Source organism: Amphiprion ocellaris, chromosome 9 (genome assembly GCF_022539595.1).
Source record: "Amphiprion ocellaris isolate individual 3 ecotype Okinawa chromosome 9, ASM2253959v1, whole genome shotgun sequence".
Classification (NCBI taxonomy): domain Eukaryota; kingdom Metazoa; phylum Chordata; class Actinopteri; family Pomacentridae; genus Amphiprion; species Amphiprion ocellaris.
Window position 1 is genome coordinate 836032 of NC_072774.1, and position 13062 is coordinate 849093.

Consider the following 13062-nt stretch of genomic DNA (forward strand, 5'->3'; position numbering starts at 1 on the left):
AATGTTGTGTTCCTTTGTCGACACTCTGTGATCTGGAAGTTGTAATGTGGAAATGATAAACTGAGACTGAATGTTGATGAAATTTAACTTGTTTTTCTTCATAAATTTCAGGTTGTTGATGTTTTGTAAAAAGATAATTCCTTAAATGTGAATATTTCTGCACTAAACCAAAGGAACCATTAGGAGTTGTGGTTATTTCTAGTTTATTCTGCTGTGGTTTTACTGGTTTTACTGGAGATCAGACTGGACTGGATGTGGAACCTGGATAACGTCATGTTTTCTACCCGTTATAATTACATCTCGGCAGTCAGAGTCACTCACCAGGTTGTCCACGACGCTGTTTACTGGTCATAAACATCAGCACAAAATATCAAAACACACAAATATATATACAGAACAAATGTATGACTGATGTTCAGTCTGTTTACAGGTGAAACCACCAGCAGTCAAAGACGGTTTAATCTAACGGAGAGTTGAACTGGAATCAGTGGGACAGGGAGGTGGGACTGGGCAGCTCTCCAAACTGTGTTTCTGCCAACATGTCGGATTCAGCCTGAGAACAGAAGACAAAGTCAGGAATCAGTTATTCTGCAGATAAACCAATGATTAAAGGACTGAAGGTGTGTTCAAAAAGTTCTGAGACTGTCTATAAAAATGAAAAACTGTGATGTAAATATGGCTGCTGTCCCCGTCGGAGTGTTCTCCTGGTGCAGCAATGCTCTGCTCCCAGCACTCCTGCAACACTTGGAAACACTTGTGTCTCTCTCTAGTCGTTTTGGGTTTTTTTGTGGTTGTTTTGTGTCTCTGTGGTAGTTTTGGGTCATTTTGTGGTCATTTTGTGTCTCTTTGTTGTTGTTTTGGGTCTCTTTAGAATAGAATAGAATAGAATAGAATAGAATAGAATATTCTTTATTGTCATTATACAATGTATAATGGTTATTATGCTTGTTATGTGTCATTGTGTGTGTGTTTATGGCTGTTTTGGGTAATTTTGTAGTCATTTTGTGTCTCTGTGATTATTTTGTGTCTCTTTGTGGTTGCTTTGGGTCTTTTGTGGTCATTTTGTGTCTCTTTGTGGTTATTTTGTGTCTTATTGTGGTCATTTTGTGTCTCATTGTGGTCATTCTGTGTCTTTTCATGGTCATTTTGTGTCTGTGGCTGTTCTGGGTCATTTTGTGTCTCTTTGTGGTTGTTTTGTGTCTCTTTGTGGTCGTTTTGCATCTCTTTGTGGTCATTTTGCATCTCATGGTCGTTTTGCGTCTCTTTGTGGCCGTTTTGCATCTCGTTGTGGTCGTTTTGCATCTCTTTGTGGTTGTTTTGCATCTCATTGTGGTCGTTTTGCGTCTCGTTGTGGTCATTTTGCGTCTCTTTGTGGTTGTTTTGCATCTCGTTGTGGTCGTTTTGCGTCCCTTTACAGAAAATTTTGGTTCTTCCACTGTTAAACTTCTGTTTGGTCCCAGAGATTCTCCTGTGGTCACCATGACGATCAACCATGAAGTGATTTTACTGAAACATCTGGAACTCAGATCCTGGTGCTGACCTTACTGCTGCACCACAAACAACCTCAGAACTTTCTGATCACTCCTCGTAGATGTTCCCAGCAGATTCTCCACCTACCTGCTGGTCTTTGTCCTTCTCTTGTCGAGGAACCCGGTGCCTCTTCTTCTTCGGTCCGGCTGCAGATGAAGTGGATCCAGACACTCCGTTGATCCGTTCGTCCTCGGCTCCAGCAGCAGGATCCACATGAGCTCCAGACTCATCCTGGAACAAGTGCAGGAGAACATTTCTAAACCCAACAGCATCTAATCAGCTTCGCTACGCTTATTCATTCTGGTACGTCACACAAAACTAATTCTGTTTCAGAGCAGTCAGTGAGCTGCCAGAACAGATTACCAGCCGGCCAGCAACGCTCTAAAGGGCCGCAGTTCGCTGGTTTTTAGTCACGAAAATGGGTTTTAGATGAAGCAACTTATGTTCAGGTGTTCTTTCAATTAAAATGTACAATTTTAAACTCATATTGTGCATTTTAAAAGCAAAAGAAAGATTTTATAGCTTCAGGATGAGCAAACAGATCCTGCAAAAGAAAAACAACAAAAGAATGAGCAGCTCAACCAATTCTCTACAACTGACAAAGAAAAACTTAGTCTGAGAGGAAAACCATAGCTACTGGATGAATAAATAAATGCAGCATGGCTCAGAAACATGTTGGAGATCCATCCAGCATGGAGAAATATCTACTGATGATGAGCAGAGGAGAGAGGAAAGGTCTGGAAACATAGAGATATTCATGTTCAAAAAGTCTCAAAATTTGACAAAAATATGATTAAAATTATTTTTGAAGTGTCCAAAATGACTGAATTTGTCCAAATTGACATAAACTTGCCAAAAATTATTAAAAACATTTTCAAAATTATGCAAAACCTGTTATAAAATTCATCCACAATGTCCGAGATCACTCAGAATTGGTCATGAATGAAAAGAAAATTTGTCCAGAATTAGTGAAAACCTGTTGGAAATGAATCCATAGTTGTCCAAAATGAATAAAAAACTGTAAAACAAATGCGGCATGGTTCAGAAACAGTGAACAGAGGAGATAGCTGTTGTCAGGTAGCTTGTAAATTCCGTCCATCCGATTATAAAAATCACACAAATGTTTGAAGATGATTTTAAAGAACTAAAGACCGAGTCCTTACAGATCCTTACCTCCAGCAGGATGGTGAGCTGAGCGTTCCTGTAATCGTCTCCATGAGCGTCTAAAGTCTTCATGAGGAACCTGTCGAGATCAACAGGAAACTCAGGAAACCTCTCAGACAATCTATAAAACTGTAGATGCTGTGATGAAGGTTCGTACCGTCGTTCTTTCTTCAGACGTCGTGTGATTCTCTGGACCTGGTGAAGACGCCCCAGGATCTTCTGATTCACCTGAACACAACACGCCATTACACTCTGCAGTCATTTTGTGTCTCTTTGTGGTTGTTTTGTGTCTCTTTGTGGTTGTTTTGTGTCTCTTTGTGATTGTTTCGGGTATTTTTGTGGTTGTTTTGTGTCTCTTTGTGGTTGTTTTGTGTCTCTTTGTGGTTGTTTTGTGTCTCTTTGTGGTTGTTTTGTGTCTCTTTGTGATTGTTTCGGGTATTTTTGTGGTTGTTTTGTGTCTCTTTGTGGTTGTTTTGTGTCTCTTTGTGGTTGTTTTGTGTCTCTTTGTGGTTGTTTCGGGTATTTTTGTGGTTGTTTTGTGTCTTTATTATGTGTCACATTCTTTTATGAATTCACTTTCTAGAATACCTATTTCTATATTTACAGTACTATATTGTACTAATATCTTAGCTATTTTCTCTATGTATACTGTCTCTATATATCTATGGCTACTGTATTTATTCTCATGTTATGTAATTTAGATTTTCCTTTAACTTTCATAAAGTTTTATCCAACTGTATTCACACTGTGTTCAAATTAACTGACACTCACCTGTTCTATTTCTTTACACCTCCTGTTCAGAGCCAGGTATTTCCTTTTGTCCAGAGCTCGTCTGTCTTGGTCTTCTTGCGTCGTGTTCTCCAGCAGCTCGCTGCCTCCTGGACCCAGCTCCACCTGAAGGAAACGAGGCTGGTTTGGTTCTCTGTTTGAATCTGTTCAAATGAAGCTCTGCTGCTTTATTCTGTCACAAAATAACGAACGTCACGGGAAATAAATCAAGCAGATGTGTATTTTGTGTGGAACATTAATGGATGCAGCGACAGTCAGAGCTGACCTCCAACCATCTGCTGGGAAGAGTCTGATCAAGCTCTGCTCTCACATGCTGGCGTCACATTTAGAGAACATTTAACTGGGATTCAGGTTCTCTTTAATGCTCAGCACTATACTGAAGGCTTAGCTGCAGCAGAATATTGTTTATATGTGATAATATTCCACAAGATCTGCACAAACTATCTATTTTTGTTAATTATTTTTATTTTATTTTGGTCAATATATAATTACAGGACTTTCTGTATCATAGTCGACATTTTTGCTGTTTTCAGGCCTATAACCAAACACCACATAGCATTTTAGAGAAAGATTCTTCTAAATATTAGATAAACAACTGAGTAGTATGTGAAGTGATTTCTAGAGATATTGTAGTAAACCTGTTGACTACTTTATATTAAATAACTCAGAAAGCCTTGGAGTCTGGCCAGTCTTTCCTTCAGGACGAAATGACATCATGTGGAGCAGGTCATGTGATCTGGAATTAACACACTTCCTGGAGAGGTGTCTTTGTAATGGGGAACTTAGTGGAAAGGGATTTAATTTGTTATTTTACATATAAAATTTGATATATTGCCAAAAAAGAAATATCTGTCATGATTATCTCAACTTAATAAAAGAACACAATCCAAACTATTTCTGAATCAACTCATTTTATTATTGTGTAGCTCATTAGAAGGTGGTTGGTATTAAATTCAGACGCTTATTTAGTTGATATTTTAGTGATATCCAGTCATTTTTTATGATGTGATTTATGTGATTGTTTCCATAATAAATAATTATGGAATTTGTAAAGACATGATCATAATGAACATAGAAACATTAGGTTTTATTTTTAATAAAAATGTATGCAGATATATCCCATGGACTTCAGAAGTCCATCAATTATAGACTGACCCATTTCATCTTATTATTCTATTCTATTCTATTTTATTTAATTTTATTTGTTATATCTGCTGTGTTTAGGACAATAAAGTTCTTGAATCTTTTTTTACTGCTTGATATAAAAACTAAAGCGATAGAGAAGTCTGCCTCTTTAAAGATCATTCAGTGTGATTTACAGGTTCTCAGACAGGCTGGGTTTTATTCTAACTGTATTTCCAGTGTCAGTGAGTTCACCTCTCCTGGTCCCAGCTCCACTCCACCAGGCTCCAGTTCTGCCTCCAGGATGTGACCTCCGAACAGAGGAGGCAGAGCCAGGCCAGAGAAATCCTCCATCATCTGGAAAGAAAGAATAAAAGGGGTTTGAAAATATAAAATGATGCACTGTGTATGAATTAACCAAGCCCAACGGAGTCACCATAAATTATTACTGTCCATTTTGTTTCTTTCAGTGAAACTCTAATGTCTGTGTGTCAGTGAATGCAACATTTACAAAAAGAAAGTTCAAAGAACAGATTCTGACGTTCAGACACGTCTGTTTTCTGTCTGTCCACCAAAATTCCATCCATCCATCCATCATCTATACAGTGCTTAATCCTCACTAGGGTCATGGGGGGGTGGAGTCTATCCCAGCTGACTCAGGTGAAGGCAGGGGACACCCTAGACAGGTCGCCAGTCTGTCACAGGGCTACATACAGAGACAAACAATCACTCTCACATTCACACCTACGGGCAATTTAGAATGATCAATTAACCTCAGCATATTTTTGGACTGTGGGAGGAAGCCGGAGTACCCGGAGAAAACCCACGCATGCACAGGGAGAACATGCAAACTCCATGCAGAAAGATCCCGGGAAAGCCGGGACGCAAACCAGGGATCTTCTCGCTGCAAGGTGAAAGTGCTAACCACTACACCACTGTGCAGCCCTGCACTAAAACAAAGGGGGGAAAAAAAGGAGTTGTGGTTATTTATAGGTTATTGTGCTGTGATTTTACTGGTCCAGATCACTTGAGATCAAATTGGGCTGAATGTGGAACCATAACTAAGATGAGTTTAACATCCCTGCCCTACATTCTCATCCTACATTTCCCATTTCTCCATAGCATCTTTTTTATCCATCCATCCATCCATCCATCCATCCATCCATCCATTATCTATACACCTCTTAATCCTCACTGGGGTCATGGGGGGCTGGAGTCTATCCCAGCTGACTCAGGTGAAGGCAGGGGACACCCTAGACAGGTCGCCAGTCTGTCACAGGGCTACATACAGAGACAAACAATCACTCTCACATTCACACCTACGGGCAATTTAGAATGATCAATTAACCTCAGCATATTTTTGGACTGTGGGAGGAAGCTGGAGTACCCGGAGAAAACCCACGCATGCACAGGGAGAACATGCAAACTCCATGCAGAAAGATCCCCGGAAAGCCGGGACGCGAACCAGGGATCTTCTCGCTGCAAGGCGAAAGTGCTAACCACTACACCACTGTGCAGCCCCCACCAAAATACCATCTGTACAAAACCAGAAATGAAAGAAGGAATGTGGAACAAAAACAAAACTGGAGCAATCTTTGGGGTTTGTTTTCTTGTTTTTCATTTTAGTTTTTATTCAAAAACTAAATATCCCACGTGATTTCTGTTTTTAGGTTCTTGGCAAAAAAACTGAAAAGGAGAATGAGGTGGAAACTAAGTCCCAATCAAGGGCCAGAGTCTAAGACTGTTCAAATGTCTAAAAAGCTTCTTTTAGATCTAAAAAAAAATCACCAGGAGAAGCCAGGATTCAGATGCAGCAGGATTTACTGTCGACAGAGAATCCAGGAGTAGACCTTAGAGGTGGTTAACACCACAAGAAAAACTAGAGACACTGAGCTGTGCTTCGTCTTTATGCTGTCAGAGTTGGCCATTTTACCACCCTTATTGGGCATATGATTGGACAGTGAGTTTTGACACCATGATACTTTTTTAAATCTATTGGTCAGATCTTAACATCAGGTTATCATAAACTGCCCGTTCAAAAGAAAAGTCGCACACTCTAATATTTCATTGGACGTCTTTAGCTGTGAGAATGACACCCATTCACCATGGCATCGTTTCCATAAGCTTCTGCAATGTCACAGCATTTATTTCAGTCCAAGATCTTTTATTGATGATGGGAGACAAAGTCTTCTCCAGAACACTGCAAAGATCCTCAGTGGGGCTGAGGTCTGGACTACTAGTATTTTTGTCTTTTGTGTCTCATTTTGCTATTTTCTGTCTTGTTTCTGTCATTTTGTGTCTAATTTTTGTCTTTTGTGTCTTCTTTCTGCCGTTTTGTGACTTGTTTTTGTCGTTTTGTGTCTCGTTTTTGTCGTTTCTATCATCCAACAGTAATCCTTAAGAATGAGTAAAGCTGTGTCATTTCTTCTATTTTTCATATTTTCATAACACTGCCAACCTTGATTGAATGCCTAAAACAATAAATAAAATGACCCTTATTCAAAGTGCCACCATACTTACATTTCTTAGCGATCCGTCCAGCAAAACTGCAGCTCCGCGGCCTCAAAGCTCCTCTGCGAAGTGTTTCATCATCAAACTCTGACTTAGAAACTTTTAAAACTACATATAATTCTGTTATTTATTAATTTACGTTACTTTAGAGCGCTCAATCGCATAAAAACTGCCTGAAAACAAGCACAAACCATCAACAGCGTCTCTCTTCCGTTGTTACGCTGATGTTTACATGCGACGGACGCAGCGATTATACGTCACTCAACTGTTACTATATTTCCCATGAGCACCCGCGCGGTTAAAACTACAACAGACAATATGTCGGGTACGTGTGTATTTTGTCTTCTTTTGGAGCAGAAATCAGTGAAGTTAGCGTCACCTTGAGCCCCGTGCGGTTTTAATAGGCATGTTAAATATTTAAATCCGTCCGAATTAGTCTTAGAAGGATTTTTAGTTTGATTATATTAATTAGAAACAAAACCGTGACCTTGGAAGCGACGCTAATGTTAGCTAGCATTAAAAGCAGTGGAGGGTTTTCATTAATGTCATTTTTTTTATTCCCCTGCAGGAATCGGAGCTTTTTTAAAGAACGCGTGGAATAAGGAGCCTGTTATCGTGGCTTCGTGTGCGATAGGACTCCTAGGTGAGCAGCTGCCTTTTACACGGAGCTCAGAAGTTAGATTTATAGAATAAAAACAACAGATTCTGGTGTTTATCTCCCGTTTTAGTGATGTCTGCTGGTTGTACCGTGTCCTTATTTTATCCACACTTTGATATTTGTTGATTATTGATGATCAAACTGTCACATTAAACGTCTGATGTGTTTATTTACTTGTTGATGTAGCAGCTGATTCTATTCAAACTAGCCTGAGCAGGAGTGTTATTGTAGAGACAAGTACACTTTCTGACTGGTGTTCAAACAAAGGAAGACTTTCAAAAGATTCATCTTTGGTTTTAAGACACTGAAATGAGCATTTTTACCATCCTGTGACATTGTAGAGACAAAACAGTCAAATGAACAATTAGCAGATTGATGGGTAATGAAAGTAAATTATGGACTTAATAGTAGTTTCTGTAGAATTCATGCTAAACTCTCCTCTACACGAGAGTCCAACTAAACAGCAAGTAATGATTATTTTCAGTGTCAGTCATTCTGGAGATTATTTTCTGGATGAATCAATCAGCTGTTTGGTCTCTAAAATGTCTTTAAATGTTGAAAAATGTGGATCAGAGTTTGCTTAAATGTCTGGTTTAGTCCAAAGATCTTCAGTTTACTGTCACAGAGGAAAGAAACCAGAAAATATTCACATTTAAGGAGCTGAAATCACAGAATTTAGACTGTTTTTAATTTAAAAATGACTCGAACTGATCGATTACTAAAATAGTTGAAGATTAAATTCATATTTGGTGACTAATCGATTAATTATTGCAGCTCTAATTTAATTTTACTGAATTTCTGACTGATGGTTGAACAAAAAAAAAAGACTTTTTAAAGACTCAGATGGACATTTTCACCATCCTGAGATATTTTAGAGACAAAACAATAAAAATAATCCAGAAACTAAACATCAGCATGAAAATAGTTGTTAGTTTTTGCAATTAAGAATGTTAAAAGTAGAGATTTAACAGTAATTTCTTTTGGATTAATCCTAAACGAATCAGTTTATTACACCAAAAACAAACTTAAGTCGGTTGTTTTGTCTCTAAAATGTCTTTAAATGTTGAAAAATGTGGATCAGAGTTTCCTCAAATGTCTTGTTTAGTCCAAAGATCTTCAGTTTACTGTCACAGAGGAAAGAAACCAGAAAATATTCACATTTAAGGAGCTGAAATCACAGAATGTAGACTTCTCCTGTAGTTGGTGGTTAATTTAACAGCTGTTCTGGTGTGGTACTGATGCAGTGTGTCCGTAATGTGAAGTTAAAACCCTTCGTCTCCCTTCAGGCGCCGTCCTTCCCTTCCTCAGCCCGTACACTAAATACACGTCGATGCTGAACGCTGCCGTACCGTACAACTATCCAGGTAAACGCCGTTTGCTTCACAGCGGCTCCGAGTGCTTCGTTTTCTGTTTTATCCAACATCAAATCCTCTCTTCTCGGTTTTCCCGCTGCAGTTCCGGTGCGAGATGACGGAAACATGGACGACGTTCCTGCACATCCCTGTGAACCAAAAGGACGGAGCTTGGACTGGCTGAAGAATCTCTAAGTCCTCACTGCCACTGCCGTTGTTCCTCCTGTTAATATCTGCCTGCAATCGTCTGACAATAAAGATTCTATTTAATTCTATTTCTGCGTCACTTGGTTTGGTTTCTTAACATCACACAAAGTTGTCAGGAGCTAAAAACATCTCAGCATTTTCTTGATCTGAAACTGAATAATTTGTCTTCATGTTTTGAAACTTAGCCTGGAAATTAGTTTATATTACTCCCAAACAAGACCTATAATGAAGTATCTGATCTGATATGAGTTCTGATAGTTGTTGACCATAAAGTGAACCTTTAACTAACAGGAGGTAGTGAGTATTGAGGAATGTCTTTTCGGCTCCAGAAATCCTATGTTATGTTGACCTTGGAGTCCACTGTTAACCTATTGCTGATTTGTAATCCTTAGGAATGCACAGAAGGGGAGTCTTGTCTGAGGAGTTATCATTCTTTAGTGGGGATGTAAACCAGATGCTGTAATTCTATACGTTTTCAGAAGGTATAAAAACTGACCGTTGGTCTTTGTTCGAGGAGGATCATTGGGCGACATCCTTCCAGACAACTTCTGTCTGTATGATACTGTTCTTTCTTTTAATAAAGTTCTTATTAAGAAAGTCAGTGTCAACGGGCGTTTCTTCTCCACCTGCACATCACGGACATCAGAGAAACAACGACAATAACATAATACATCTGTCTCGTTTTTGTCGTTTTGTGGCTCGTTTTTGTCATTTTGTGTCTCGTTTTGTCACTTTGTCTCATTTTTGTCATTTCCATCATCCAACAGTTGTCCTAAAGAATGTGTAGAGCAAAGCTATGTCCTCTCTTCTATTTTTCATATTTTCATCACATCGTCAGGCTTGATTGAATGTCTCCCTCTACCTCATATTATCAGGCTCAGACTAATTCTTTGGACTGTTTTCCATCAGTCAGTTTGTCCTCTTGGTCAGCAGTAACAGCAGCTAAATATCTAGCTTCTACTGCTGAGAAAAAGCTAACATTAGCATGGATTAGCAACCCTGTTACTGTGATTAGAGTAGGGTTAGCAAACAACACAGAAAACATGGAATAAAAATGCTACCATTGATGTGGAAGCTGAGACAATCAATACCTATTATTGATCAATATGGAGCAGAAACCTGAAGAAAACTGATTTTTCAAACATTTAAAAGCCCAGATGTCCTCCAGTTCTGGAACGACCCATAACAGCAGTAGCATAGAATAACCTAGCTAACGGGCCAAGCTAACAGACCTAGCTAACTGACCTAGCTAGAACAATTGAATCTCAAAGAGTTAAAATGAAATTTCAATCTCCTTTTTTTGATTTTATTTTTTTTTATTGATGTCTAAAATTAACATTAGCATGGATTAGCAACCCTGTTACTGTGATTAGAGTAGGGTTAGCAAACAAATGAGCTAATAACAGTCTAAAATTAACTAATAACTGTCCAACATGAGCTAATAACTGTCCAAAATGAGCTAATAACTGTCTATAATTAGCTAATAACTGTTTAAAATGAATTAATAACTGTAAAATGAGCTAGTAACTGTGTAAAATGAGCTAATAACTGTCTAAAATGAGCTAATAACTGTCTAAAATGAGCTGTCTAAAATGAGCTAACAACTGTTCAAAATGGGCAAATAATTGTCTAAAATGAGCTAATAACTGACTAAAATGAGCTAACAACTGTCTAAAATGAATTAATAACTGTAAAATGAGCTAATAACGGTCTAAAGTGAGCTAACTTTCTAAAACGAGCTAATAGCTGTCCAAAATGAGCTAATAACTGTTCAAAATGAGCTAATAACTTTCTAAAATGAGCCAACAACTGTCTAAAATGAGCCAACAACTGTCTAAAATGAGCAAATAGCTGTCCAAAATGAGCTAATTACTGTTCAAAATGAGCTAATCATTGTCTAAAATGCACTAATAACTGTTCTAAATGAGCTAAGAACTGTCTAAGCTAATAACTGTCTAAAATAAGCTGTCAAAAATGAGCTAACTGTTCAAAATGGGCTAATAACTGTCTAAAATGAGCTAATAACTGTCTAAAATGAGCTAACAACTGTCTAAAATGAGCTAACAACTGTCTAAAATGAGCTAATAGCTGTCCAAAATGAGCTAATAACTGTTCAAAATGAGATAATAATTGTCTAAAATGCACTAATAACTGTTCTAAATGAGCTAAGAACTGTCTAAAATGAGCTAATAACTGTCTAAAATGAGCTGTCAAAAATGAGATAATAGCTGTCCAAAATGAGCTAATAACTGTTCAAAATGGGCTAATAATTGTGTAAAATGTGCTAATAACTGTTCTAAATGAGCTAAGAACTGTCTAAAATGAGCTAACAACTGTCTAAAATGAATTAATAACTGTGTAAAATGAGCTAATAAGTGTTTGCCAAAATGAGCTAATAACTGTCTGAAATGAGGTAACTGTCTAAAATGAGCTAATAGCTGTCCAAAATGAGCTAATAACTGTTCAAAATGAGCTAATAACTGTCTAAAATGAGCTAACAACTTTCTAAAATGAGCTAACTGTCTAAAATAAGCTAATAGCTGTCCAAAATGAGCTAATAACTGTTCAAAATGAGCTAATAACTGCTCAAAATGGGCTAACAATTGTATAAAATGCGCTAATAACTGTTCTAAATGAGCTAAGAACTGTCTAAAATGAGCTAATAGCTGTCTAAAATGAGCTAATAGCTGTCTAAAATGAGCTAATAGCTGTCCAAAATGAGCTAATAACTATTCAAAATGGGCTAAAAATTGTCTAAAATGAGCTAATAACTGTTTAAAATGAGCTAACAACTCTCTAAAATGAATTGTGTAAAATGAGCTAATAAGTGTTTGCCAAAATGGGCTAATAACTGTCTAAAATGAGCTAACAACTGTCCAAAATGAGCTAATAACTGTCTAAAATGAGCTAATAACTGTCTAAAATGAGCTACTAACTGTCTAAAATGAGCTGTCTAAAATGAGTTAATAGCTGTCCAAAATGAGCTAATAACTGTCTAAAATGAGCTAATAACTGTCTAAAATGAGCTAATAACTGTCTAAAATGAGCTGTCTAAAATGAGTTAATAGCTGTCCAAAATGAGCTAATAACTGTTCAAAATGGGCTAATAATTGTCTAAAATGGGCTAATAATTTTCTAAAATGCGCTAATAACTGTTCTAAATGAGCTAAGAACTGTCTCAAATGAGCTAATAGCTGTCCAAAATGAGCTAATAACTGTTCAAAATGAGCTAATAACTGCTCAAAATGGGCTAACAATTGTCTAAAATGCGCTAATAACTGTTCTAAATGAGCTAAGAACTGTCTAAAATGAGCTAATAGCTGTCTAAAATGAGCTAATAGCTGTCCAAAATGAGCCAATAACTGTTCAAAATGGGCTAATAATTGTCTAAAATGAGCTAATAACTGTTTAAAATGAGCTAACAACTCTCTAAAATGAATTAACTGTGTAAAATGAGCTAATAAGTGTTTGCCAAAATGCGCTAACAACTGTCTAAAATGAGCTAACAACTGTCTAAAATGAGCTAATAACTGTCTAAAATGAGCTGTCTAAAATGAGTTAATAGCTGTCCAAAATGAGCTAATAACTGTTCAAAATGGGCTAATAATTGTCTAAAATGGGCTAATAATTGTCTAAAATGGGCTAATAATTGTCTAAAATGGGCTAATAATTGTCTAAAATGCACTAATAACTGTTCTAAATGAGCTAATAACTGTCTGAAATGAGCTA

General features: G+C 37.4%; 2 protein-coding genes across 2 annotated transcripts; one reads left to right on the forward strand and one right to left on the reverse strand.

Annotated features, from left to right (window-relative positions):
* Positions 1-320: 320 nt before the first annotated feature.
* On the reverse strand, positions 321-7351 carry tfpt (TCF3 (E2A) fusion partner). Its single transcript, XM_023296289.3, has 7 exons — positions 7126-7351; positions 4861-4962; positions 3466-3588; positions 2852-2922; positions 2704-2773; positions 1618-1761; positions 321-553 (listed from the first exon to the last, which is right to left on the reverse strand). The coding sequence occupies exons 2-7, from the start codon at positions 4960-4962 to the stop codon at positions 485-487; spliced, it is 579 nt and encodes a 192-aa protein (XP_023152057.1). The 5' UTR covers positions 7126-7351; the 3' UTR covers positions 321-484.
* Positions 7352-7384: 33 nt separating this feature from the next.
* ndufa3 (NADH:ubiquinone oxidoreductase subunit A3) lies at positions 7385-9401 on the forward strand. Its single transcript, XM_023296291.3, has 4 exons — positions 7385-7441; positions 7685-7759; positions 9061-9138; positions 9230-9401. Exons 1-4 carry the CDS (start codon positions 7399-7401, stop codon positions 9319-9321), a joined length of 288 nt encoding a protein of 95 aa, XP_023152059.1. The 5' UTR covers positions 7385-7398; the 3' UTR covers positions 9322-9401.
* Positions 9402-13062: the final 3661 nt, after the last annotated feature.

Excerpts from the sequence above, each read along its gene's own strand:
- tfpt (XM_023296289.3), bottom strand. The coding sequence starts at position 4,962 with ATGATGGAGGATTTCTCTGGCCTGGCTCTGCCTCCTCTGTTCGGAGGT. Across the intron at positions 2,923-3,465 it reads GGTGTAAAGAAATAGAACAG|GTGAATCAGAAGATCCTGGG; the intron begins GTGAGTGTCAGT and ends TGTTGTGTTCAG. Across the intron at positions 1,762-2,703 it reads AGCTCACCATCCTGCTGGAG|GATGAGTCTGGAGCTCATGT; the intron begins GTAAGGATCTGT and ends CACTTGTTCCAG.
- ndufa3 (XM_023296291.3), top strand. The coding sequence starts at position 7,399 with ATGAGCACCCGCGCGGTTAAAACTACAACAGACAATATGTCGG. Across the intron at positions 7,442-7,684 it reads TACAACAGACAATATGTCGG|GAATCGGAGCTTTTTTAAAG; the intron begins GTACGTGTGTAT and ends ATTCCCCTGCAG. Across the intron at positions 7,760-9,060 it reads GTGTGCGATAGGACTCCTAG|GCGCCGTCCTTCCCTTCCTC; the intron begins GTGAGCAGCTGC and ends GTCTCCCTTCAG.